Raw genomic sequence first — 24,789 nt, forward strand, 5'->3', positions numbered from 1 at the left:
GTCCGGGTTCAGTGCGTATCCAGCTTCTGCGTGTCCGGGTTCAGTGCGTGTCCGGGTACAGTGCGTGTCCGGGTTCAGTGCGTGTCCGGGTACAGTGCGTGTCCGGGTACAGTGCGTGTCCGGGTTCAGTGTGTCCAGGTTCAGTGCGTGTCCGGGTTCAGTGCGTGTCCGGGTTCAGTGTGTCCGGGTTTAGTGCGTGTCCGGGTGTAGTGCGTGTCCGGGTTTAGTGCGTGTCCGGGTTTAGTGCGTGTCCGGGTCAGTGTGTCAGGGTTCAGTGTGTCTGGCTTCAGTGTGTCCGGGTTCAGTGCGTGTCCGAGTTCCATGCGTGTCCGGGTTCAGCGTGTCCGGGTTCAGTGCGTGTCCGAGTTCCATGCGTGTCCGGGTTCAGCGTGTCCGGGTTCAGTGCGTATCCAGCTTCTGCGTGTCCGGGTTCAGTGCGTGTCCGGGTACAGTGCGTGTCCGGGTTCAGTGCGTGTCCGGGTACAGTGCGTGTCCGGGTACAGTGCGTGTCCGGGTTCAGTGTGTCCAGGTTCAGTGCGTGTCCGGGTTCAGTGCGTGTCCGGGTTCAGTGCGTGTCCGGGTTCAGTGTGTCCGGGTTTAGTGCGTGTCCGGGTGTAGTGCGTGTCCGGGTTTAGTGCGTGTCCGGGTGTAGTGCGTGTCCGGGTTTAGTGTGTGTCCGGGTTTAGTGCGTGTCCGGGTCAGTGTGTCAGGGTTCAGTGTGTCTGGCTTCAGTGTGTCCGGGTTCAGTGCGTGTCCGAGTTCCATGCGTGTCCGGGTTCAGCGTGTCCGGGTTCAGTGCATGTCCGAGTTCCATGCGTGTCCGGGTTCAGTGTGTCGGGTTCAGTGCGTGTCCGGGTTCAGTGTGTCCGGGTTCAGTGTGTCCGGGTTCAGTGTGTCCGTGTTCGGTGCGTGTCCGGGTTCAGCGTGTCCGGGTTCAGCGTGTCCGGGTTCAGTGCGTGTCCGGGTTCAGTGTGTCTGGGTCCAGTGCGTGTCCGGGTTCAGTGTGTCGGGGTTCAGTGCGTGTCTGGGTTCAGTGCGTGTCCGGGTTTAGTGCGTGTCCGGGTTCAGTGTCTCGGGGTTCAGTGGTGTCCGGGTTCAGTGTGTCGGGGTTCAGTGTGTCGGGGTTCTGTGCGTTCGGGTTCAGTGTGTCGGGGTTCAGTGCGTGTCCGAGTTGAGTGCGTGTCCGAGTTCAGTGTGTCCGTGTTCGGTGCGTGTCGGGGTTCAGTGCGTGTCGGGGTTCAGTGCGTGTGGGGGGGGTTCAGTGCGTGTAGGGGTTCAGTGCGTGTCCGGGTTCAGTGCGTGTCCGGGTTCAGTGCGTGTCCGGGTTCAGTGCGTGTCAGGCTCCAGTGCGTGTCCGGGTTCAGTGTGTCGGGGTTCAGTGCGTGTCCGGGTTCAGTGCGTGTCGGGGTTCAGTGTGTCCGGGTTCAGTGTGTCCGGGTTCAGTGTGTCGGGGTTCAGTGCGTGTCCGGGTTCAATGCGTGTCTGGCTTCAGTGCGTCCGGGTTCAGTGCGTTTCCGGGTTCAGTGTGTCCGGGTTCAGTGCGTCTCCGGGTTCAGTGTGTCCAGGTTCAGTGTGTCCGTGTTAGGTGCCTGTCCGTGTTCAGCGTGTCCGGGTTCAGCGTGTCCGGGTTCAATGTGTCCGGGTTCAGTGTGTCCTGTTTCAGTGCGTGTCCGGTTTCAGTGCGTGTCCGGGTTCAGTGTGTCCGGGTTCTGCGTGTCTGGCTTCAGCGCGTGTCCGAGTTCCATGCGTGTCCGGGTTCAGCGTGTCCGGGTTCAGTGTGTCCGGGTTCAGTGTTTCCGGGTTCAGTGCGTGTCCGGGTTCAGTGCGTGTCCGGGTTCAGTGCGTCCGGGTTCAGTGCGTGTCCGGGTTCAGTGTGTCTGGGTTTAGTGCGTGTCCGGGTTTAGTGCGTGTCCGGGTTCAGTGCGTGTCGGGGTTCATTGTGTCTGGGTTCAGTGCGTGTCCGGGTTCAGTGTGTCGGGGTTCAGAGCGTGTCTGGCTTCATTGCGTCCGGGTTCAGTGCGTGTCTGGGTTCAGTGCGTGTCCGGGTTTAGTGCGTGTCCGGGTTCAGTGTCTCGGGGTTCAGTGGTGTCCGGGTTCAGTGTGTCGGGGTTCAGTGTGTCGGGGTTCTGTGCGTGTCCGAGTTGAGTGCGTGTCCGAGTTCAGTGTGTCCGTGTTCGGTGCATGTCGGGGTTCAGTGCGTGTCGGGGTTCAGTGCGTGTGGGGGTTCAGTGCGTGTGGGGGGGGGGGGTTCAGTGCGTGTAGGGGTTCAGTGCGTGTCCGGGTTCAGTGCGTGTCCGGGTTCAGTGCGTGTCAGGCTCCATTGCGTGTCCGGGTTCAGTGTGTCGGGGTTCAGTGCGTGTCCGGGTTCAGTGCGTGTCGGGGTTCAGTGTGTCTGGGTTCAGTGGGTCGGGGTTCAGTGCGTGTCTGGCTTCAGTGCGTCCGGGTTCAGTGTGTCTGGGTTCAATGCGTGTCCGGGTTCAGTGTGTGTCCGGCTTCAGTGTGTCCGGATTCAGTGCGTATCCAGCTTCAGTGTGTCCGGGTTCAGTGCGTGTCCGGGTTCAGTGCGTGTCCGGGTTCAGTGTGTCCGGGTTTAGTGCGTGTCCGGGTTTAGTGCGTGTCTGGGTCAGTGTGTCCAGGTTCAGTGTGCCCAGGTTCAGTGTGTCCGGGTTCAGTGTGTCGGGGTTCAGTGCGTGTCCGGGTTCAGTGAGTCCGGGTTCAGTGTGTCCGTGTTCGGTGCGTGTCCGGGTTCAGCGTGTCCGGGTTCAGTGCGTGTCCGGGTTCAGTGTGTCGGGGTTCAGTGCGTGTCTGGCTTCAGTGCATCCGGGTTCAGTGCGTTCGGGTTCAGTGTGTCGGGGTTCAGTGCGTGTCCGGGTTCAGTGTGTCCGTGTTCGGTGCGTGTCGGGGTTCAGTGCGTGTCGGGGTTCAGTGCGTGTCGGGGTTCAGTGTGTCCGGGTTTAGTGCGTGTCCGGCTTTAGTGCGTGTCCGGGTTCAGTGTGTCCGGGTTCAGTGTGTCGGGGTTCGGTGCGTGTCTGGCTTCAGTGCGTCCGGGTTCAGTGCGTGTCCGGGTTCAGTGTGTCCGGGTTCAGTGCGTGTCCGGGTTCAGCGTGTCCGGGTTCAGTGCGTGTCCGGATTCAGTGTGTGTCCGGGTTCAGTGTGTCCGGTTTCAGTGCGTGTCTGGCTTCAGTGTGTCTGGCTTCAGTGTGTCCGGGTTCAGTGCGTGTCCGAGTTCCATGCGTGTCCGGGTTCAGCGTGTCCGGGTTCAGTGCGTATCCAGCTTCTGCGTGTCCGGGTTCAGTGCGTGTCCGGGTACAGTGCGTGTCCGGGTTCAGTGCGTGTCCGGGTACAGTGCGTGTCCGGGTACAGTGCGTGTCCGGGTTCAGTGTGTCCAGGTTCAGTGCGTGTCCGGGTTCAGTGCGTGTCCGGGTTCAGTGTGTCCGGGTTTAGTGCGTGTCCGGGTGTAGTGCGTGTCCGGGTTTAGTGCGTGTCCGGGTTTAGTGCGTGTCCGGGTCAGTGTGTCAGGGTTCAGTGTGTCTGGCTTCAGTGTGTCCGGGTTCAGTGCGTGTCCGAGTTCCATGCGTGTCCGGGTTCAGCGTGTCCGGGTTCAGTGCGTGTCCGAGTTCCATGCGTGTCCGGGTTCAGCGTGTCCGGGTTCAGTGCGTATCCAGCTTCTGCGTGTCCGGGTTCAGTGCGTGTCCGGGTACAGTGCGTGTCCGGGTTCAGTGCGTGTCCGGGTACAGTGCGTGTCCGGGTACAGTGCGTGTCCGGGTTCAGTGTGTCCAGGTTCAGTGCGTGTCCGGGTTCAGTGCGTGTCCGGGTTCAGTGCGTGTCCGGGTTCAGTGTGTCCGGGTTTAGTGCGTGTCCGGGTGTAGTGCGTGTCCGGGTTTAGTGCGTGTCCGGGTGTAGTGCGTGTCCGGGTTTAGTGTGTGTCCGGGTTTAGTGCGTGTCCGGGTCAGTGTGTCAGGGTTCAGTGTGTCTGGCTTCAGTGTGTCCGGGTTCAGTGCGTGTCCGAGTTCCATGCGTGTCCGGGTTCAGCGTGTCCGGGTTCAGTGCATGTCCGAGTTCCATGCGTGTCCGGGTTCAGTGTGTCGGGTTCAGTGCGTGTCCGGGTTCAGTGTGTCCGGGTTCAGTGTGTCCGGGTTCAGTGTGTCCGTGTTCGGTGCGTGTCCGGGTTCAGCGTGTCCGGGTTCAGCGTGTCCGGGTTCAGTGCGTGTCCGGGTTCAGTGTGTCTGGGTCCAGTGCGTGTCCGGGTTCAGTGTGTCGGGGTTCAGTGCGTGTCTGGGTTCAGTGCGTGTCCGGGTTTAGTGCGTGTCCGGGTTCAGTGTCTCGGGGTTCAGTGGTGTCCGGGTTCAGTGTGTCGGGGTTCAGTGTGTCGGGGTTCTGTGCGTTCGGGTTCAGTGTGTCGGGGTTCAGTGCGTGTCCGAGTTGAGTGCGTGTCCGAGTTCAGTGTGTCCGTGTTCGGTGCGTGTCGGGGTTCAGTGCGTGTCGGGGTTCAGTGCGTGTGGGGGGGGTTCAGTGCGTGTAGGGGTTCAGTGCGTGTCCGGGTTCAGTGCGTGTCCGGGTTCAGTGCGTGTCCGGGTTCAGTGCGTGTCAGGCTCCAGTGCGTGTCCGGGTTCAGTGTGTCGGGGTTCAGTGCGTGTCCGGGTTCAGTGCGTGTCGGGGTTCAGTGTGTCCGGGTTCAGTGTGTCCGGGTTCAGTGTGTCGGGGTTCAGTGCGTGTCCGGGTTCAATGCGTGTCTGGCTTCAGTGCGTCCGGGTTCAGTGCGTTTCCGGGTTCAGTGTGTCCGGGTTCAGTGCGTCTCCGGGTTCAGTGTGTCCAGGTTCAGTGTGTCCGTGTTAGGTGCCTGTCCGTGTTCAGCGTGTCCGGGTTCAGCGTGTCCGGGTTCAATGTGTCCGGGTTCAGTGTGTCCTGTTTCAGTGCGTGTCCGGTTTCAGTGCGTGTCCGGGTTCAGTGTGTCCGGGTTCTGCGTGTCTGGCTTCAGCGCGTGTCCGAGTTCCATGCGTGTCCGGGTTCAGTGTGTCCGGGTTCAGTGTGTCCGGGTTCAGTGTTTCCGGGTTCAGTGCGTGTCCGGGTTCAGTGCGTGTCCGGGTTCAGTGCGTCCGGGTTCAGTGCGTGTCCGGGTTCAGTGTGTCTGGGTTTAGTGCGTGTCCGGGTTTAGTGCGTGTCCGGGTTCAGTGCGTGTCGGGGTTCATTGTGTCTGGGTTCAGTGCGTGTCCGGGTTCAGTGTGTCGGGGTTCAGAGCGTGTCTGGCTTCATTGCGTCCGGGTTCAGTGCGTGTCTGGGTTCAGTGCGTGTCCGGGTTTAGTGCGTGTCCGGGTTCAGTGTCTCGGGGTTCAGTGGTGTCCGGGTTCAGTGTGTCGGGGTTCAGTGTGTCGGGGTTCTGTGCGTGTCCGAGTTGAGTGCGTGTCCGAGTTCAGTGTGTCCGTGTTCGGTGCATGTCGGGGTTCAGTGCGTGTCGGGGTTCAGTGCGTGTGGGGGTTCAGTGCGTGTGGGGGGGGGGGTTCAGTGCGTGTAGGGGTTCAGTGCGTGTCCGGGTTCAGTGCGTGTCCGGGTTCAGTGCGTGTCAGGCTCCATTGCGTGTCCGGGTTCAGTGTGTCGGGGTTCAGTGCGTGTCCGGGTTCAGTGCGTGTCGGGGTTCAGTGTGTCTGGGTTCAGTGGGTCGGGGTTCAGTGCGTGTCTGGCTTCAGTGCGTCCGGGTTCAGTGTGTCTGGGTTCAATGCGTGTCCGGGTTCAGTGTGTGTCCGGCTTCAGTGTGTCCGGATTCAGTGCGTATCCAGCTTCAGTGTGTCCGGGTTCAGTGCGTGTCCGGGTTCAGTGTGTCCGGGTTTAGTGCGTGTCCGGGTTTAGTGCGTGTCTGGGTCAGTGTGTCCAGGTTCAGTGTGCCCAGGTTCAGTGTGTCCGGGTTCAGTGTGTCGGGGTTCAGTGCGTGTCCGGGTTCAGTGAGTCCGGGTTCAGTGTGTCCGTGTTCGGTGCGTGTCCGGGTTCAGCGTGTCCGGGTTCAGTGCGTGTCCGGGTTCAGTGTGTCGGGGTTCAGTGCGTGTCTGGCTTCAGTGCATCCGGGTTCAGTGCGTTCGGGTTCAGTGTGTCGGGGTTCAGTGCGTTCGGGTTCAGTGTGTCGGGGTTCAGTGCGTGTCCGGGTTCAGTGTGTCCGTGTTCGGTGCGTGTCGGGGTTCAGTGCGTGTCGGGGTTCAGTGCGTGTCGGGGTTCAGTGTGTCCGGGTTTAGTGCGTGTCCGGCTTTAGTGCGTGTCCGGGTTCAGTGTGTCCGGGTTCAGTGTGTCGGGGTTCGGTGCGTGTCTGGCTTCAGTGCGTCCGGGTTCAGTGCGTGTCCGGGTTCAGTGTGTCCGGGTTCAGTGCGTGTCCGGGTTCAATGCGTGTCTGGGTTCATTGTGTCCGGGTTCAGTGCGTGTCCGGGTTCAGTGTGTCCAGGTTCAGTGTGTCCGTGTTAGGTGCCTGTCCGTGTTCAGCGTGTCCGGATTCAGCGTGTCCGGGTTCAATGTGTCCGGGTTCAGCGTGTCCGGTTTCAGTGCGTGTCCGGTTTCAGTGCGTGTCCGGGTTCAGTGTGTCCGGGTTTTGCGTGTCTGGCTTCAGCGCGTGTCCGAGTTCCATGCGTGTCCGGGTTCAGCGTGTCCGGGTTCAGTGCGTGTCCGGCTTCAGTGCGTGTCCGGGTTCAGTGTGTCCGGGTTCAGTGTTTCCGGGTTCAGTGCGTGTCCGGGTTCAGTGCGTGTCCGGGTTCAGTGCGTGTCCGGCTTCAGTGCGTCCGGGTTCCGGGTGTCGGGGTTCAGTGCGTATCCGGGTTCAGTGTGTCCAGGTTCAGTGTGTCCGGGTTCAGTGTGTCGGGGTTCAGTGCGTGTCCGGGTTCAGTGTGCCCGGGTTCAGTGTGTCCGGGTTCAGTGTGTCCGTGTTCGGTGCGTGTCCGGGTTCAGTGCGTGTCCGGGTTCAGTGTGTCTGGGTTCAGTGCGTGTCCGGGTTCAGTGTGTCGGGGTTCAGTGCGTGTCTGGCTTCAGTGCGTCCGGGCTCAGTGCGTTCGGGTTCAGTGTGTCGGGGTTCAGTGCGTTCGGGTTCAGTGTGTCGGGGTTCAGTGCGTGTCCGAGTTGAGTGCGTGTCCGAGTTCAGTGTGTCCGTGTTCGGTGCGTGTCGGGGTTCAGTGCGTGTCGGGGTTCAGTGCGTGTCCGGCTTTAGTGCGTGTCCGGGTTCAGTGTGTCCGGGTTCAGTGTGTGTCCGGCACCAGTAGGTGTCGGGGTTCAGTGTGTCGGGGTTCAGTGTGTCGGGGTTCAGTGTGTCCGGGTTCAGTGTGTGTCCGGCACCAGTAGGTGTCGGGGTTCAGTGTGTCCGGGTTCAGTGTGTCCGTGTTCGGTGCGTGTCCGGGTTCAGTGCGTGTCCGGGTTCAGTGTGTCTGGGTTCAGTGTGTGTCCGGGTTCAGTGTGTCGGGGTTCAGTGCGTGTCTGGCTTCAGTGCGTCCGGGCTCAGTGCGTTCGGGTTCAGTGTGTCGGGGTTCAGTGCGTTCGGGTTCAGTGTGTCGGGGTTCAGTGCGTGTCCGAGTTGAGTGCGTGTCCGAGTTCAGTGTGTCCGTGTTCGGTGCGTGTCGGGTTCAGTGCGTGTCGGGGTTCAGTGCGTGTCGGGGTTCAGTGCGTGTCCGGCTTTAGTGCGTGTCCGGGTTCAGTGTGTCCGGGTTCAGTGTGTGTCCGGCACCAGTAGGTGTCGGGGTTCAGTGTGTCGGGGTTCAGTGTGTCGGGGTTCAGTGTGTCCGGGTTCAGTGTGTGTCCGGCACCAGTAGGTGTCGGGGTTCAGTGTGTCCGGGTTCAGTGCGTCCGGGTTCAGTGCGTGTCAGGGTTCAGTGCGTCGCGGTTCAGTGCGTGTCCGGGTGGAGTGTGTCCGGGTTCAGTGCGTGTCCGGGTTCAGTGCGTCGGGGTTCAGTGCGTGTCGGGGTTCAGTGCGTGTCCGGGTTCAGTGCGTCGCGGTTCAGTGCGTGTCCGGGTGGATGTGTCCAGGTTCAGTGTGTCCGGGTTCAGTGTGTCGGGGTTCAATGCGTGTCCGTGTTCGGTGCGTGTCCGGGTTCAGTGTGTCCGGGTTCAGTGTGTCCGTGTTCGGTGCGTGTCCGGGTTCAGTGCGTGTCGGGGTTCAGTGCGTGTCGGGGTTCAGTGCGTGTCCGGGTTCAGTGCGTGTCCGGGTTCAGTGCGTGTCGGGGTTCAGTGCGTGTCGGGGTTCAGTGCGTGTCCGGGTTCAGTGTGTCTGGCTTCAGTGTGTCGGGGTTCAGTGCGTGTCTGGCTTCAGTGCGTGTCCGGGTTCAGTGCGTGTCCGGGTTCAGTGTGTGTCCGGCACCAGTAGGTGTCGGGGTTCAGTGTGTCGGGGTTCAGTGTGTCGGGGTTCAGTATGTCTGGGTTCAGTGTGTCGGGGTTCAGTGTGTCCGGCTTCATTGCGTCCGGGTTCAGTGCGTCCGGGTTCAGTGCGTGTCCGGGTTCAGTGTGTCTGGGTTCAGTGCGTGTCCGGGCTTAGTGCGTGTCCGGGTTTAGTGCGTGTCCGGGTTCAGTGCGTGTCGGGTTCATTGTGTCTGGGTTCAGTGCGTGTCCAGGTTCAGTGTGTCGGGATTCAGTGCGTGTCTGGCTTCAGTGCGTCCGGGTTCAGTGTGTCTGGGTTCAGTGCGTGTCCGGGTTCAGTGTCTCAGGGTTCAGTGGTGTCCGGGTTCAGTGTGTCGGGGTTCAGTGTGTCGGGGTTCAGTGCGTTCGGGTTCAGTGTGTCGGGGTTCAGTGCGTGTCCGAGTTGAGTGCGTGTCCGAGTTCAGTGTGTCCGTGTTCGGTGCGTGGCGGGGTTCAGTGCGTGTCGGGGTTCAGTGCGCGTGGGGGTTCAGTGCGTGTGGGGGGGGTTCAGTGCGTGTCCGGGTTCAGTGCGTGTCCGGGTTCAGTGCGTGTCCGGGTTCAGTGCGTGTCAGGCTCCAGTGCGTGTCCGGGTTCAGTGTGTCGGGGTTCAGTGCGTGTCCGGGTTCAGTGCGTGTTGGGGTTCAGTGTGTCTGGGTTCAGTGGGTCGGGGTTCAGTGCGTGTCTGGCTTCAGTGCGTCCGGGTTCAGTGTGTCTGGGTTCAATGCGTGTCCGGGTTCAGTGCGTGTCCGGCTTCAGTGTGTCCGGATTCAGTGCGTATCCAGCTTCAGTGTGTGTCCGGGTTCAGTGCGTGTCCGGGTTCAGTGCGTGTCCGGGTTCAGTGCGTGTCCGGGTTCAGTGCGTGTCAGGCTCCAGTGCGTGTCCGGGTTCAATGCGTGTCGGGGTTCAGTGTGTCTGGGTTCAGTGTGTCCGGGTTCAGTGCGTGTCCGGCTTCAGTGCGTCCGGGTTCAGTGTGTCTGGGTTCAATGCGTGTCCGGGTTCAGTGCGTGTCCGGCTTCAGTGTGTCCGGATTCAGTGCGTATCCAGCTTCAGTGCGTGTCCGGGTTCAGTGCGTGTCCGGGTTCAGTGTGCCCGGGTTCAGTGTGTCCGGGTTCAGTGTGTCCGTGTTCGGTGCGTGTCCGGGTTCAGTGCGTGTCCGGGTTCAGTGTGTCTGGGTTCAGTGCGTGTCCGGGTTCAGTGTGTCGGGGTTCAGTGCGTGTCTGGCTTCAGTGCGTCCGGGCTCAGTGCGTTCGGGTTCAGTGTGTCGGGGTTCAGTGCGTTCGGGTTCAGTGTGTCGGGGTTCAGTGCGTGTCCGAGTTGAGTGCGTGTCCGAGTTCAGTGTGTCCGTGTTCGGTGCGTGTCGGGGTTCAGTGCGTGTCGGGGTTCAGTGCGTGTCCGGCTTTAGTGCGTGTCCGGGTTCAGTGTGTCCGGGTTCAGTGTGTGTCCGGCACCAGTAGGTGTCGGGGTTCAGTGTGTCGGGGTTCAGTGTGTCGGGGTTCAGTGTGTCCGGGTTCAGTGTGTGTCCGGCACCAGTAGGTGTCGGGGTTCAGTGTGTCCGGGTTCAGTGTGTCCGTGTTCGGTGCGTGTCCGGGTTCAGTGCGTGTCCGGGTTCAGTGTGTCTGGGTTCAGTGCGTGTCCGGGTTCAGTGTGTCGGGGTTCAGTGCGTGTCTGGCTTCAGTGCGTCCGGGCTCAGTGCGTTCGGGTTCAGTGTGTCGGGGTTCAGTGCGTTCGGGTTCAGTGTGTCGGGGTTCAGTGCGTGTCCGAGTTGAGTGCGTGTCCGAGTTCAGTGTGTCCGTGTTCGGTGCGTGTCGGGTTCAGTGCGTGTCGGGGTTCAGTGCGTGTCGGGGTTCAGTGCGTGTCCGGCTTTAGTGCGTGTCCGGGTTCAGTGTGTCCGGGTTCAGTGTGTGTCCGGCACCAGTAGGTGTCGGGGTTCAGTGTGTCGGGGTTCAGTGTGTCGGGGTTCAGTGTGTCCGGGTTCAGTGTGTGTCCGGCACCAGTAGGTGTCGGGGTTCAGTGTGTCCGGGTTCAGTGCGTCCGGGTTCAGTGCGTGTCAGGGTTCAGTGCGTCGCGGTTCAGTGCGTGTCCGGGTGGAGTGTGTCCGGGTTCAGTGCGTGTCCGGGTTCAGTGCGTCGGGGTTCAGTGCGTGTCGGGGTTCAGTGCGTGTCCGGGTTCAGTGCGTCGCGGTTCAGTGCGTGTCCGGGTGGATGTGTCCAGGTTCAGTGTGTCCGGGTTCAGTGTGTCGGGGTTCAATGCGTGTCCGTGTTCGGTGCGTGTCCGGGTTCAGTGTGTCCGGGTTCAGTGTGTCCGTGTTCGGTGCGTGTCCGGGTTCAGTGCGTGTCGGGGTTCAGTGCGTGTCCGGGTTCAGTGCGTGTCCGGGTTCAGTGCGTGTCCGGGTTCAGTGCGTGTCGGGGTTCAGTGCGTGTCGGGGTTCAGTGCGTGTCCGGGTTCAGTGTGTCTGGCTTCAGTGTGTCGGGGTTCAGTGCGTGTCTGGCTTCAGTGCGTGTCCGGGTTCAGTGCGTGTCCGGGTTCAGTGTGTGTCCGGCACCAGTAGGTGTCGGGGTTCAGTGTGTCGGGGTTCAGTGTGTCGGGGTTCAGTATGTCTGGGTTCAGTGTGTCGGGGTTCAGTGTGTCCGGCTTCAGTGCGTCCGGGTTCAGTGCGTCCGGGTTCAGTGCGTGTCCGGGTTCAGTGTGTCTGGGTTCAGTGCGTGTCCGGGCTTAGTGCGTGTCCGGGTTTAGTGCGTGTCCGGGTTCAGTGCGTGTCGGGTTCATTGTGTCTGGGTTCAGTGCGTGTCCAGGTTCAGTGTGTCGGGATTCAGTGCGTGTCTGGCTTCAGTGCGTCCGGGTTCAGTGTGTCTGGGTTCAGTGCGTGTCCGGGTTCAGTGTCTCAGGGTTCAGTGGTGTCCGGGTTCAGTGTGTCGGGGTTCAGTGTGTCGGGGTTCAGTGCGTTCGGGTTCAGTGTGTCGGGGTTCAGTGCGTGTCCGAGTTGAGTGCGTGTCCGAGTTCAGTGTGTCCGTGTTCGGTGCGTGGCGGGGTTCAGTGCGTGTCGGGGTTCAGTGCGCGTGGGGGTTCAGTGCGTGTGGGGGGGGTTCAGTGCGTGTCCGGGTTCAGTGCGTGTCCGGGTTCAGTGCGTGTCCGGGTTCAGTGCGTGTCAGGCTCCAGTGCGTGTCCGGGTTCAGTGTGTCGGGGTTCAGTGCGTGTCCGGGTTCAGTGCGTGTTGGGGTTCAGTGTGTCTGGGTTCAGTGGGTCGGGGTTCAGTGCGTGTCTGGCTTCAGTGCGTCCGGGTTCAGTGTGTCTGGGTTCAATGCGTGTCCGGGTTCAGTGCGTGTCCGGCTTCAGTGTGTCCGGATTCAGTGCGTATCCAGCTTCAGTGTGTGTCCGGGTTCAGTGCGTGTCCGGGTTCAGTGCGTGTCCGGGTTCAGTGCGTGTCCGGGTTCAGTGCGTGTCAGGCTCCAGTGCGTGTCCGGGTTCAATGCGTGTCGGGGTTCAGTGTGTCTGGGTTCAGTGTGTCCGGGTTCAGTGCGTGTCCGGCTTCAGTGCGTCCGGGTTCAGTGTGTCTGGGTTCAATGCGTGTCCGGGTTCAGTGCGTGTCCGGCTTCAGTGTGTCCGGATTCAGTGCGTATCCAGCTTCAGTGCGTGTCCGGGTTCAGTGCGTGTCCGGGTTCAGTGCGTGTCCGGGTTCAGTGCGTGTCCGGGTTCAGTGCGTGTCAGGCTCCAGTGCGTGTCCGGGTTTAGTGCGTGTCGGGGTTCAGTGTGTCTGGGTTCAGTGTGTCCGGGTTCAGTGCGTGTCCGGCTTCAGTGTGTCCGGGTTCAGTGCGTATCCAGCTTCAGTGTGTGTCCGGGTTCAGTGCGTGTCCGGGTTCAGTGCGTGTCCGGGTTCAGTGCGTCCGGGTTCAGTGTGTCTGGGTTCAATGCGTGTCGGGTTCAGTGCGTGTCCGGGTTCGGTGTGTCCGGGTTTAGTGCGTGTCCGGGTTTAGTGCGTGTCTGGGTCAGTGTGTGCAGGTTCAGTGTGTCCGGGTTCAGTGTGTCGGGGTTCAGTGCGTGTCCGGGTTCAGTGTGTCCGTGTTCGGTGCGTGTCCGGGTTCAGCGTGTCCGGGTTCAGCGTGTCCGGGTTCAGTGCGTGTCCGGGTTCAGTGTGTCGGGGTTCAGTGCGTGTCTGACTTCAGTGCATCCGGGTTCAGTGCGTTCGGGTTCAGTGTGTCGGGGTTCAGTGCGTTCGGGTTCAGTGTGTCGGGGTTCAGTGTGTCCGGGTTCAGTGCGTGTCCGGCTTTAGTGCGTGTCCGGGTTCAGTGTGTCCGGGTTACGTGCCTGTCCGGGTTCAGTTTGTCCGGGTTTAGTGCGTGTCCGGGTTCAGTGCGTGTCCGGGTTCAGTGTGTCCGGGTTCAGTGGTGTCCGGGTTCAGTGTGTCGGGGTTCAGTGCGTTCGGGTTCAATGTGTCGGGGTTCAGTGCGTTCGGGTTCAGTGTGTCGGGGTTCAGTGCGTGTCCGAGTTGAGTGCGTGTCCGAGTTCAGTGTGTCCGTGTTCGGTGCGTGTCGGGGTTCAGTGCGTGTCGGGGTTCAGTGCGTGTGGGGGTTCAGTGCGTGTGGGGGTTCAGTGCGTGTAGGGGTTCAGTGCGTGTCCGGGTTCAGTGCGTGTCCGGGTTCAATGCGTGTCCGGGTTCAGTGTGTCCGGGTTCAGTGTGTCGGGGTTCAGTGCGTGTCTGGCTTCAGTGCGTGTCCGGGTTCAGTGTGTCCGGGTTCAGTGTGTCCGGGTTCAGTGCGTCTCCGGGTTCAGTGTGTCCGGGTTCAGTGTGTCCGGGTTCAGTGCGTGTCCGGGTTCAATGCGTGTCTGGGTTCATTGTGTCCGGGTTCAGTGCTTGTCCGGGTTCAGTGTGTCCAGGTTCAGTGTGTCCGTGTTAGGTGCCTGTCCGTGTTCAGCGTGTCCGGGTTCAGCGTGTCCGGGTTCAATGTGTCCGGGTTCAGTGTGTCCTGTTTCAGTGCGTGTCCTGTTTCAGTGCGTGTCCGGTTTCAGTGCGTGTCCGGGTTCAGTGTGTCCGGGTTCTGCGTGTCTGGCTTCAGCGCGTGTCCGAGTTCCATGCGTGTCCGGGTTCAGCTTGTCCGGGTTCAGTGCGTGTCCGGCTTCAGTGCGTGTCCGGGTTCAGTGTGTCCGGGTTCAGTGTTTCCGGGTTCAGTGCGTGTCCGGGTTCAGTGCGTGTCCGGGTTCAGTGCGTGTCCGGGTTCAGTGCGTGTCCGGCTTCAGTGCGTGTCCGGCTTCAGTGCATCCGGGTTCCGGGTGTCGGGGTTCAGTGCGTGTCCGGGTTCAGTGCGTATCCGGGTTCAGTGTGTCCGGGTTCAGTGTGTCGGGGTTCAGTGCGTGTCCGGGTTCAGTGTGTCCGGGTTCAGTGTGTCCGTGTTCGGTGCGTGTCCGGGTTCAGCGTGTCCGGGTTCAGCGTGTCCGGGTTCAGTGCGTGTCCTGGTTCAGTGTGTCTGGGTTCAGTGCGTGTCCGGGTTCAGTGTGTCGGGGTTCAGTGCGTGTCCGAGTTGAGTGCGTGTCCGAGTTCAGTGTGTCCGTGTTCGGTGCGTGTCGGGTTCAGTGCGTGTCGGGGTTCAGTGCGTGTCGGGGTTCAGTGTGTCCGGGTTCAGTGCGTGTCCGGCTTTAATGCGTGTCCGGGTTCAGTGTGTCCGGGTTCTGTGTGTCCGGGTTCTGTGTGTCCGGGTTCTGTGTGTCCGGGTTCAGTGTGTCCGGGTTCAGTGTGTCTTGGTTCAGTGTGTCCGGGTTCAGTGCGTGTCAGGGTTCAGTGCGTCGCGGTTCAGTGCGTGTCCGGGTGGAGTGTGTCCAGGTTCAGTGTGTCCGGGTTCAGTGTGTCCGGGTTCAGTGCGTGTCAGGGTTCAGTATGTCCGGGTTCAGTGCGTGTCCGGGTTCAGTGCGTCGCGGTTCAGTGCGTGTCCGGGTGGAGTGTGTCCAGGTTCAGTGTGTCTGGGTTCAGTGTGTCGGGGTTCAATGCGTGTCCGTGTTCGGTGCGTGTCCGGGTTCAGTGTGTCGGGGTTCAGTGCGTGTCCGGGTTCAGTGTGTCCGGGTTCAGTGTGTCCGTGTTCGGTGCGTGTCCGGGTTCAGTGCGTGTCCGGTTTCAGTGCGTGTCGGGGTTCAGTGCGTGTCCGGGTTCAGTGTGTGTCCGGCACCAGTAGGTGTCGGGGTTCAGTGTGTCGGGGTTCAGTGTGTCCGGGTTCAGTGCGTCCGGGTTCAGTGCGTCCGGGTTCAGTGCGTGTCCGGGTTCAGTGTGTGTCCGGCACCAGTAGGTGTCGGGGTTCAGTGTGTCGGGGTTCAGTGCGTGTCCGGGTTCAGTGTGTGTCCGGCACCAGTAGGTGTCGGGGTTCAGTGCGTGTCCGGGTTCAGTGCGTGTCCGGGTTCAGTGTGTCCGGGTTCAGTGCGTCCGGGTTCAGTGCGTCCGGGTTCAGTATGTCCGGGTTCAGTGCGTGTCCGGGTTCAGTGTGTCCGGGTTCAGTGTGTCCGGGTTCAGTGCGTGTCCGGGTTCAGTGTGTCCGGGTTCAGTGCGTCCGGGTTCAGTGCGTCCGGGTTCAGTGTGTCCGGGTTCAGTGTGTCCGGGTTCAGTGCGTGTCCGGGTTCAGTGTGTCCGGGTTCAGTGTGTGTCCGGGTTCAGTGCGTCCGGGTTCAGTGTGTCCGGGTTCAGTGTGTCTGGGTTCAGTGCGTGTCCGGGTTCAGTGTGTCGGGGTTCAGTGCGTGTCCGGGTTCAGTGCGTCCGGGTTCAGTGCGTCCGGGTTCAGTGCGTGTCCGGGTTCAGTGCGTCCGGGTTCAGTGCGTGTCCGGGTTCAGTGTGTCGGGGTTCAGTGCGTGTCCGGGTTCAGTGCGTCCGGGTTCAGTGCGTGTCCGGGTTCAGTGCGTCCGGGTTCAGTGCGTGTCCAGGTTCAGCGTGTCGGGGTTCAGTGCGTGTCCGGGTTTAGTGTGTCTGGGTTCAGTGCGTGTCCGGGTTCAGTGTGTCTGGGTTCAGTGCGTGTCCGGGTTCAGTGTGTCTGGGTTCAGGGCGTGTCCGGGTTCAGTGCGTGTCTGGCTTCAGTGCATCCGGGTTCAGTGTGTCCGGGTTCAGTGCGTGTCCGGGTTCAGTGTGTCTGGGTTCAGTGCGTGTCCGGGTTTAGTGCGTGTCCGGGTTCAGTGCGTGTCGGGGTTCATTGTGTCTGGGTTCAGTGCGTGTCCGGGTTCAGTGTGTCGGGGTTCAGTGCGTGTCTGGCTTCAGTGCGTCCGGGTTCAGTGTGTCGGGGTTCAGTGCGTGTCCGAGTTGAGTGCGTGTCCGAGTTCAGTGTGTCCATGTTCGGTGCGTGTCGGGGTTCAGTGCGTGTCGGGGTTCAGTGCGCGTGGGGGTTCAGTGCGTGTGGGGGGGGTTCAGTGCGTGTCCGGGTTCAGTGCGTGTCTGGGTTCAGTGCGTGTCAGGCTCCAATGCGTGTCCGGGTTCAGTGTGTCGGGGTTCAGTGCGTGTCCGGGTTCAGTGCGTGTTGGGGTTCAGTGTGTCTGGGTTCAGTGTGTCTGGGTTCAGTGGGTCCGGGTTCAGTGCGTGTCTGGCTTCAGTGCGTCCGGGTTCAGTGTGTCTGGGTTCAATGCGTGTCTGGGTTCAGTGCGTGTCTGGCTTCAGTGTGTCTGGGTTCAGTGTGTCTGGGTTCAGTGTGTCTGGGTTCAGTGGGTCGGGGTTCAGTGCGTGTCTGGCTTCAGTGCGTCCGGGTTCAGTGTGTCTGGGTTCAATGCGTGTCTGGGTTCAGTGCGTATCCAGCTTCAGTGTGTGTCCGGGTTCAGTGCGTGTCCGGGTTTAGTGCGTGTCCGGGTCAGTGTGTCCGGGTTCAGTGTGTCCGGGTTCACTGTGTCCGTGTTTGGTGCGTGTCCGGGTTCAGCGTGTCCGGGTTCAGCGTGTCCGGGTTCAGTGCGTGTCCGGGTTCAGTGTGTCTGGGTTCAGTGCGTGTCCGGGTTCAGTGTGTCGGGGTTCAGTGCGTGTCTGGCTTCAGTGCATTCGGGTTCAGTGTATCGGGGTTCAGTGCGTTCGGGTTCAGTGTGTCGGGGTTCAGTGCGTGTCCGAGTTGAGTGCATGTCCGAGTTCAGTATGTCCGTGTTCGGTGCGTGTCGGGGTTCAGTGCGTGTCGGGGTTCAGTGCGTGTCGGGGTTCAGTGTGTCCGGGTTCAGTGCGTGTCCGGCTTTAGTGCGTGTCCGGGTTCAGTGTGTCCGGGTTACGTGCCTGTCCGGGTTCAGTTTGTCCGGGTTTAGTGCGTGTCCGGGTTCAGTGCGTGTCCGGGTTCAGTGTGTCCGGGTTTAGTGGTGTCCGGGTTCAGTGTGTCGGGGTTCAGTGCGTTCGGGTTCAATGTGTCGGGGTTCAGTGCGTTCGGGTTCAGTGTGTCGGGGTTCAGTGCGTGTCCGAGTTGAGTGCGTGTCCGAGTTCAGTGTGTCCGTGTTCGGTGCGTGTCGGGGTTCAGTGCGTGTCGGGGTTCAGTGCGTGTCGGGGTTCAGTGTGTGTCGGGGTTCAGTGCGTGTGGGGGTTCAGTGCGTGTCCGGGTTCAATGCGTGTCCGGGTTAAGTGTGTCCGGGTTCAGTGCGTGTCCGGGTTCAGTGCGTGTCCGGGTTCAGTGCGTGTCAGGCTCCAGTGCGTGTCCGGGTTCAGTGTGTCGGGGTTCAGTGTGTCGGGGTTCAGTGCGTGTCCGGGTTCAGTGCGTGTCCGGGTTCAGTGTGTCGGGGTTCAGTGTGTCGGGGTTCAGTGCGTGTCCGGGTTCAGTGTGTCTGGGTTCAGTGCGTGTCCGGTTTCAGTGCGTGTCCGGTTTCAGTGTGTGTCCGGTTTCAGTGCGTGTCCGGGTTTAGTGTGTCTGGCTTCAGTGTGTCCGGGTTCAGTGCGTGTCCGAGTTCCATGCGTGTCCGGGTTCAGCGTGTCCGGGTTCAGTGTGTATCCAGCTTCTGCGTGTCCGGGTTCAGTGCGTGTCCGGGTACAGTGCGTGTCCGGGTACAGTGCGTGTCCGGGTACAGTGCGTGTCCGGGTTCAGTGTGTCCAGGTTCAGTGCGTGTCCGGGTTCAGTGCGTGTCCGGGTTCAGTGCGTGTCCGGGTTCAGTGTGTCCGGGTTTAGTGCGTGTCCGGGTGTAGTGCGTGTCCGGGTTTAGTGCGTGTCCGGGTTTAGTGCGTGTCCGGGTCAGTGTGTCAGGGTTCAGTGTGTCTGGCTTCAGTGTGTCCGGATTCAGTGCGTGTCCGAGTTCCATGCGTGTCCGGGTTCAGCGTGTCCGGGTTCAGTGCATGTCCGAGTTCCATGCGTGTCCGGGTTCAGTGCGTGTACGGGTTCAGTGCGTGTCCGGGTTCAGTGCGTGTCCGGGTTCAGTGCGTGTCCGGGTTCAGTGTGTCCGGGTTCAGTGTGTCCGGGTTTAGTGCGTGTCCGGGTTTAGTGCGTGTCCGGGTTTAGTGCGTGTCCGGGTCAGTGTGTCCAGGTTCAGTGTGTCCGGGTCAGTGTGTCCGGGTTCAGTGTGTCCAGGTTCAGTGTGTCCGGGTTCAGCGCGTGTCCGGGTTCAGTGCGTGTCCGGGTTCAGTGTGTCCGGTTTCAGTGCGTGTCCGGGTTTAGTGTGTCTGGCTTCAGTGTGTCCGGTTTCAGTGCGTGTCCGGGTTCAGCGTGTCCGGGTTCAGTGCGTATCCAGCTTCTGCGTGTCCGGGTTCAGTGCGTGTCCGGGTACAGTGCGTGTCCGGGTACAGTGCGTGTCCGGGTTCAGTGCGTGTCCGGGTTCAGTGCGTGTCCGGGTTCAGTGTGTCCGGGTTTAGTGCGTGTCCGGGTTTAGTGCGTGTCCGGGTTTAGTGCGTGTCCGGGTTTAGTGCGTGTCCGGGTCAGTGTGTCCGGGTTCAGTGTGTCCAGGTTCAGTGTGTCCGGGTCAGTGTGTCCGGGTTCAGTGTGTCCAGGTTCAGTGTGTCCGGGTTCAGCGTGTGTCCGGGTTCAGCGCGTGTCCGGGTTCAGTGCGTGTCCGGGTTCAGTGTGTCCGGTTTCAGTGCGTGTCCGGGTTTAGTGTGTCTGGCTTCAGTGTGTCCGGTTTCAGTGCGTGTCCGGGTTTAGTGTGTCTGGCTTCAGTGTGTCCGGGTTCAGTGCGTGTCCGAGTTCCATGCGTGTCCGGGTTCAGCGTGTCCGGGTTCAGTGCGTATCCAGCTTCTGCGTGTCCGGGTTCAGTGCGTGTCCAGGTTCAGTGCGTGTCCGGGTTCAGTGCGTGTCCGGGTTCAGTGCGTGTCCGGGTTCAGTGTGTCCGGGTTTAGTGCGTGTCCGGGTGTAGTGCGTGTCCGGGTTTAGTGCGTGTCCGGGTTTAGTGCGTGTCCGGGTCAGTGTGTCAGGGTTCAGTGTGTCTGGCTTCAGTGTGTCCGGGTTCAGTGCGTGTCCGAGTTCCATGCGTGTCCGGGTTCAGCGTGTCCGGGTTCAGTGCATGTCCGAGTTCCATGCGTGTCCGGGTTCAGTGCGTGTCCGGGTTCAGTGCGTGTCCGGGTTCAGTGTGTCCGGGTTTAGTGCGTGTCCGGGTTTAGTGCGTGTCCGGGTTTAGTGCGTGTCCGGGTTTAGTGCGTGTCCGGGTTCAGTGCGTGTCCGGGTTCAGTGTGTCTGGCTTCAGTGCGTCCGGGTTCAGTGCGTTCGGGTTCAGTGTGTCCGGGTTCAGCGTGTCCGGGTTCAGTGCGTGTCCGGGTTCAGTGCGTGTCCGGGTTCAGTGCGTGTCCGGGTTCAGTGTGTCTGGCTTCAGTGCGTCCGGGTTCAGTGTGTCGGGGTTCAGTGCGTTCGGGTTCAGTGCGTTCGGGTTCAGTGTGTGTCCGAGTTGAGTGCGTGTCCGAGTTCAGTGTGTCCGTGTTCGGTGCGTGTCGGGGTTCAGTGCGTGTCCGGGTTCAGTGTGTCGGGGTTCAGTGTGTCGGGGTTCAGTGCGTGTCCGGGTTCAGTGCGTGTCCGGGTTCAGTGCGTGTCCGGGTTCAGTGTGTCTGGGTTCAGTGTGTCCGGTTTCAGTGCGTGTCCGGTTTCAGTGTGTGTCCGGGTTTAGTGTGTCTGGCTTCAGTGTGTCCGGGTTCAGTGCGTGCCCGAGTTCCATGCGTGTCCGGGTTCAGCGTGTCCGGGTTCAGTGCGTATCCAGCTTCTGCGTGTCCGGGTTCAGTGCGTGTCCGGGTACAGTGCGTGTCCGGGTTCAGTGTGTCCAGGTTCAGTGCGTGTCCGGGTTCAGTGCATGTCCGGGTTCAGTGCGTGTCCGGGTTCAGTGTGTCCGGGTTTAGTGCGTGTCCGGGTGTAGTGCGTGTCCGGGTTTAGTGCGTGTCCGGGTTTAGTGCGTGTCCGGGTCAGTGTGTCAGGGTTCAGTGTGTCTGGCTTCAGTGTGTCCGGGTTCAGTGCGTGTCCGAGTTCCATGCGTGTCCGGGCTCAGCGTGTCTGGGTTCAGTGCATGTCCGAGTTCCGTGCGTGTCCGGGTTCAGTGCGTGTACGGGTTCAGTGCGTGTCCGGGTTCAGTGCGTGTCCGGGTTCAGTGCGTGTCCGGGTTCAGTGCGTGTCCGGGTTCAGTGTGTCCGGGTTCAGTGTGTCCGGGTTCAGTGTGTCCGGGTTTAGTGCGTGTCCGGGTCTAGTGCGTGTCCGGGTTTAGTGCGTGTCCGGGTCAGTGTGTCCGGGTTCAGTGTGTCCGGGTTCAGTGTGTCCGGGTTCAGTGTGTCCAGGTTCAGTGTGTCCGGGTTCAGTGCGTGTCCGGGTTCAGCGTGTCCGGGTTCAGTGCGTGTCCGGATTCAGTGTGTGTCCGGGTTCAGTGTGTCCGGTTTCAGTGCGTGTCTGGCTTCAGTGTGTCTGGCTTCAGTGTGTCCGGGTTCAGTGCGTGTCCGAGTTCCATGCGTGTCCGGGTTCAGCGTGTCCGGGTTCAGTGCGTATCCAGCTTCTGCGTGTCCGGGTTCAGTGCGTGTCCGGGTACAGTGCGTGTCCGGGTTCAGTGCGTGTCCGGGTACAGTGCGTGTCCGGGTACAGTGCGTGTCCGGGTTCAGTGTGTCCAGGTTCAGTGCGTGTCCGGGTTCAGTGCGTGTCCGGGTTCAGTGTGTCCGGGTTTAGTGCGTGTCCGGGTGTAGTGCGTGTCCGGGTTTAGTGCGTGTCCGGGTTTAGTGCGTGTCCGGGTCAGTGTGTCAGGGTTCAGTGTGTCTGGCTTCAGTGTGTCCGGGTTCAGTGCGTGTCCGAGTTCCATTCGTGTCCGGGTTCAGCGTGTCCGGGTTCAGTGCGTGTCCGAGTTCCATGCGTGTCCGGGTTCAGCGTGTCCGGGTTCAGTGCGTATCCAGCTTCTGCGTGTCCGGGTTCAGTGCGTGTCCGGGTACAGTGCGTGTCCGGGTTCAGTGCGTGTCCGGGTACAGTGCGTGTCCGGGTACAGTGCGTGTCCGGGTACAGTGCGTGTCCGGGTTCAGTGTGTCCAGGTTCAGTGCGTGTCCGGGTTCAGTGCGTGTCCGGGTTCAGTGCGTGTCCGGGTTCAGTGTGTCCGGGTTTAGTGCGTGTCCGGGTGTAGTGCGTGTCCGGGTTTAGTGCGTGTCCGGGTGTAGTGCGTGTCCGGGTTTAGTGTGTGTCCGGGTTTAGTGCGTGTCCGGGTCAGTGTGTCAGGGTTCAGTGTGTCTGGCTTCAGTGTGTCCGGGTTCAGTGCGTGTCCGAGTTCCATGCGTGTCCGGGTTCAGCGTGTCCGGGTTCAGTGCATGTCCGAGTTCCATGCGTGTCCGGGTTCAGTGCGTGTCCGGGTTCAGTGCGTGTCCGGGTTCAGTGCGTGTCCGGGTTCAGTGCGTGTCCGGGTTTAGTGCGTGTCCGGGTTTAGTGCGTGTCCGGGTTTAGTGCGTGTCCGGGTTTAGTGCGTGTCCGGGTCAGTGTGTCCGGGTTCATTGTGTCCGGGTTCAGTGTGTCCAGGTTCAGCGTGTCCGGGTTCAGCGTGTCCGGGTTCAGTGCGTGTCCGGGTTCAGCGTGTCCGGGTTCAGTGCGTGTCCGGGTTCAGTGTGTCGGGGTTCAGTGCGTGTCTGGCTTCAGTGCGTCCGGGTTCAGTGCGTTCGGGTTCAGTGTGTCGGGGTTCAGTGCGTTCGGGTTCAGTGCGTGTCCGAGTTGAGTGCGTGTCCGAGTTCAGTGTGTCCGTGTTCGGTGCGTGTCGGGGTTCAGTGCGTGTCAGGGTTCAGTGTGTCCGGGTTCAGTGCGTGTCCGGCTTTAGTGCGTGGCCGGGTTCAGTGTGTCCGGGTTACGTGCCTGTCCGGGTTCAGTTTGTCCGGGTTTAGTGCGTGTCCGGGTTCAGTGCGTGTCCGGGTTCAGTGTGTCCGGGTTCAGTGTGTCGGGGTTCAGTGCGTTCGGGTTCAATGTGTCGGGGTTCAGTGCGTTTGGTTTCAGTGTGTCGGGGTTCAGTGCGTGTCCGAGTTGAGTGCGTGTCCGAGTTCAGTGTGTCCGTGTTCGGTGCGTGTCGGGGTTCAGTGCGTGTCGGGGTTCAGTGCGTGTGGGGGTTCAGTGCGTGTGGGGGTTCAGTGCGTGTCGGGGTTCAGTGCGTGTCGGGGTTCAGTGCGTGTCCGGGTTCAGTGCGTGTCCGGGTTCAATGCGTGTCCGGGTTCAGTGTGTCGGGGTTCAGTGCGTGTCCGGGTTCAGTGTGTCCGGGTTCAGTGCGCGTCCGGGTTCACTGTGTCCGGGTTCAGTGTGTCCGGGTTCAGTGTGTCCGGGTTCAGTGTGTCCGGGTTCAGTGTGTCCGGGTTCAGTGTGTCCGGGTTCAGAATGTCCGGGTTCAGTGCGAGTCCGGGTTCAGCGTGTCTGGGTTCAGTGCGTGTCCGGGTTCAGTGTGTCCGGGTTCAGTGTGTCCGGGTTCAGTGTGTCCGGGTTCAGTGTGTCCGGGTTCAGAATGTCCGGGTTCAGTGCGAGTCCGGGTTCAGCGTGTCTGGGTTCAGTGCGAGTCCGGGTTCAGCGTGTCTGGGTTCAGTGCGTGTCCGGGTTCAGTGTGTCCGGGTTCAGCGTGTCTGGGTTCAGTGCGTGTCCGGGTTCAGCCTGTCTGGGTTCAGTGCGTGTCCGGGTTCAGTGTGTCCGGGTTCAGTGCGTGTCCGGGTTCAATGTGTCGGGGTTCAGTGCGTGTCTGGCTTCAGTGCGTCCGGGTTCAGTGTGTCTGGGTTCAGTGCGTCCGGGTTCAGTGCGTGTCTGGCTTCAGTGCGTCCGGGTTCAGTGCGAGTCCGGGTTCAGTGTGTCCGGGTTCAGTGTGTCCGAGTTCAGTGTGTCCGGGTTCAGTGCGAGTCCGGGTTCAGTGTGTCCGGGTTCAGTGCGTGTCCGGGATCAGTGTGTCGGGGTTCAGTGCGTGTCTGGGTTCAGTGCGTGTCCGGGTTAAGTGTGTCTGGGTTCAGTGCGTGTCCGGGTTCACTGTGTCGGGGTTCAGTGCGTGTCCAGGGTCAGTGCGTCGGGGTTCAGTGCGTTCCAGGTTCAGTGCGTTCCGGGTTCAGTGTGTGTCCGGGTTCAGTGTGTGTCCTGGTTCAGTGCGTGTCCGGGTTCAGTGCGTGTCCGGGTTCAGTGCGTGTCCGGGTTCAGTGTGTCCGGGTTCAGTGTGTCCGTGTTCTGTGCGTGTCCGTGTTCTGTGCGTGTCCGGGTTCAGTGTGTCCGGGTTCAGTGTGTCCGGGTTCAGTGTGTCCGGATTCAGTGTGTCCGGGTTCACTGTGTCCGGGTTCAGTGTGTCCGGGTTCACTGTGTCCGGGTTCAGTGTGTCCGGTTCAGTGCGAGTCCGGGTTCAGTGCGAGTCCGGGTTCAGTGCGTGTCCGGGATCAGTGTGTCGGGGTTCAGTGCGAGTCCGGGTTCAGTGCGTGTCCGGGATCAGTGTGTCCGGGTTCAGTGCGTGTCCGGGTTCAGTGTGTCGGGGTTCAGAGCGTGTCGGGGTTCAGAGCGTGTCTGGGTTCAGAGCGTGTCTGGCGTCAGTGCGTGTCTGGGGTCAGTGCGTGTCTGGGTTCAGTGCGTGTCCGGGCTCAGTGTGTCCGGGTTCAGTGCGTGTCTGGGTTCAGTGCGTGTCCAGGTTCAGTGCGTGTCCGGGTTCAGTGCGTGTCCGGGTTCAGTGCGTGCCTGGATTCAGTGTGACTGGGGTCAGTGCGTGTGTGTGTCCGAGTTCACTGCGTGTCTGTTTTCAGTGTGTCCGGGTTCAGTGTGCCTGGATTCAGTGTGTCCGGGTTCAGTGCGTGCCCGGATTCAGTGTGTCTAGGGTCAGTGCGCGCCCGGATTCAGTGTGTCCGGGTTCAGTGCGTGCCCGGATTCAGTGTGACTGGGGTCAGTGCGTGTGTGTGTCCGAGTTCACTGCGTGTCTGTTTTCAGTATGTCCGGGTTCAGTGTGTCTGGGTTCAGTGTGTGTCCGGGTTCAGTGTGTGTCCGGGTTCAGTGTTTCCGGGTTCAGTGCGTGTCCGGGTTCAGTGTGTCCGAGTGCTGTGCCCCGCACTGACCACTCTGTCTCTCTCACAGCAGCAAACATTCTGTCTCTAATTTTCAGGAATTAATCCGACTGCATTATGGTTTATTGCGAGCCATCGACATGGCAGCAATCTCGGGAGGCAACACTCTCTGCAGGGTCTTCCTGGATTTCAAAGAACGGTAAGAATTCCAAACCTGGGGTCACAAACTATTTCTGTCTGTGACTGTGTGTGTGTCTCTGCCACCATGTGTGTCTGTCTCTGTGACTCTGTTACTGTCACTGTGTGTCACTGTGTGTCACTGTGTGTGTGTCTCTGTGTCTGTCACTATGTCTGCCACTTTGTGTGTGTGTGTATGTGTGTCTGTGTGTGTGTGAGTGTGTGTGTCTCACTGTTTGTGTCTGTCACTGTGTGTGTGTTACTATCACTGTGTGGGCTGATTTACATACTGTGATGAGATTATACTCTGCAGTAACCTTTGTGGAAAGAGTGTGTGACAATACTGCCCGGGTGCGGAGAGGCCTGTAGAGTGTTGATATCTCCAGGGGGACCAAGGCTGGGAACACAACATCCAGGGGTATTCAACATTTAGGAAGGATAGACAGAAAGGAAAAGGAGGCGGGGTGGCGTTGCTGGAAATTAATGCAACTGTAAGGAAGGACATTAGCTTGGATGATGTGGAATCTATATGGGTGGAGCTACGGAATACCAAGGGGCAGAAAACACTAGTGGGAGTTGTGTACAGACCTCCAAACAGTAGTAGTGATGTTGGGGAGGGCATCAAACAGGAAATTAGGAGTGCAGCAGTTATAATGAGTGACTTTAATATGCACATAGATTGGGCTAACCAAACTGGAAGCAATACGGTGGAGGAGGATTTCCTGCAGTGCATCAGGGATGGTTTTCTAGACCAATATGTCGAGGAACCAACTAGGGGGGAGGCCATCTTAGACTGGGTGTTGTGTAATGAGAGAGGATTAATTAGCAATCTCGTTGTGCGAGGCCCCTTGGGGAAGAGTGACCATAATATGGTGGAATTCTGCATTAGGATGGAGAATGAAACAGTTAATTCAGAGACCATGGTCCAA

At 60.5% G+C, this 24,789-nt stretch overlaps 1 protein-coding gene across 5 annotated transcripts in view; it reads left to right on the plus strand.

The window, feature by feature from the left end:
- vav2 (vav 2 guanine nucleotide exchange factor) overlaps window positions 1-24,789 on the plus strand; it is a 512,235-nt gene that overhangs the window by 390,378 nt on the left and 97,068 nt on the right. For all 5 annotated transcript variants that reach the window (XM_070862795.1, XM_070862797.1, XM_070862799.1 and 2 more), the window contains one exon: window positions 23,782-23,882. In XM_070862795.1, the coding sequence (XP_070718896.1) occupies window positions 23,782-23,882 (101 nt within the window). The remainder of the gene's footprint in view (window positions 1-23,781; window positions 23,883-24,789) is intronic.

The sequence above is a fragment of the Pristiophorus japonicus genome, chromosome 20, assembly GCF_044704955.1.
Source record: "Pristiophorus japonicus isolate sPriJap1 chromosome 20, sPriJap1.hap1, whole genome shotgun sequence".
In the NCBI taxonomy this organism is placed as follows: domain Eukaryota; kingdom Metazoa; phylum Chordata; class Chondrichthyes; family Pristiophoridae; genus Pristiophorus; species Pristiophorus japonicus.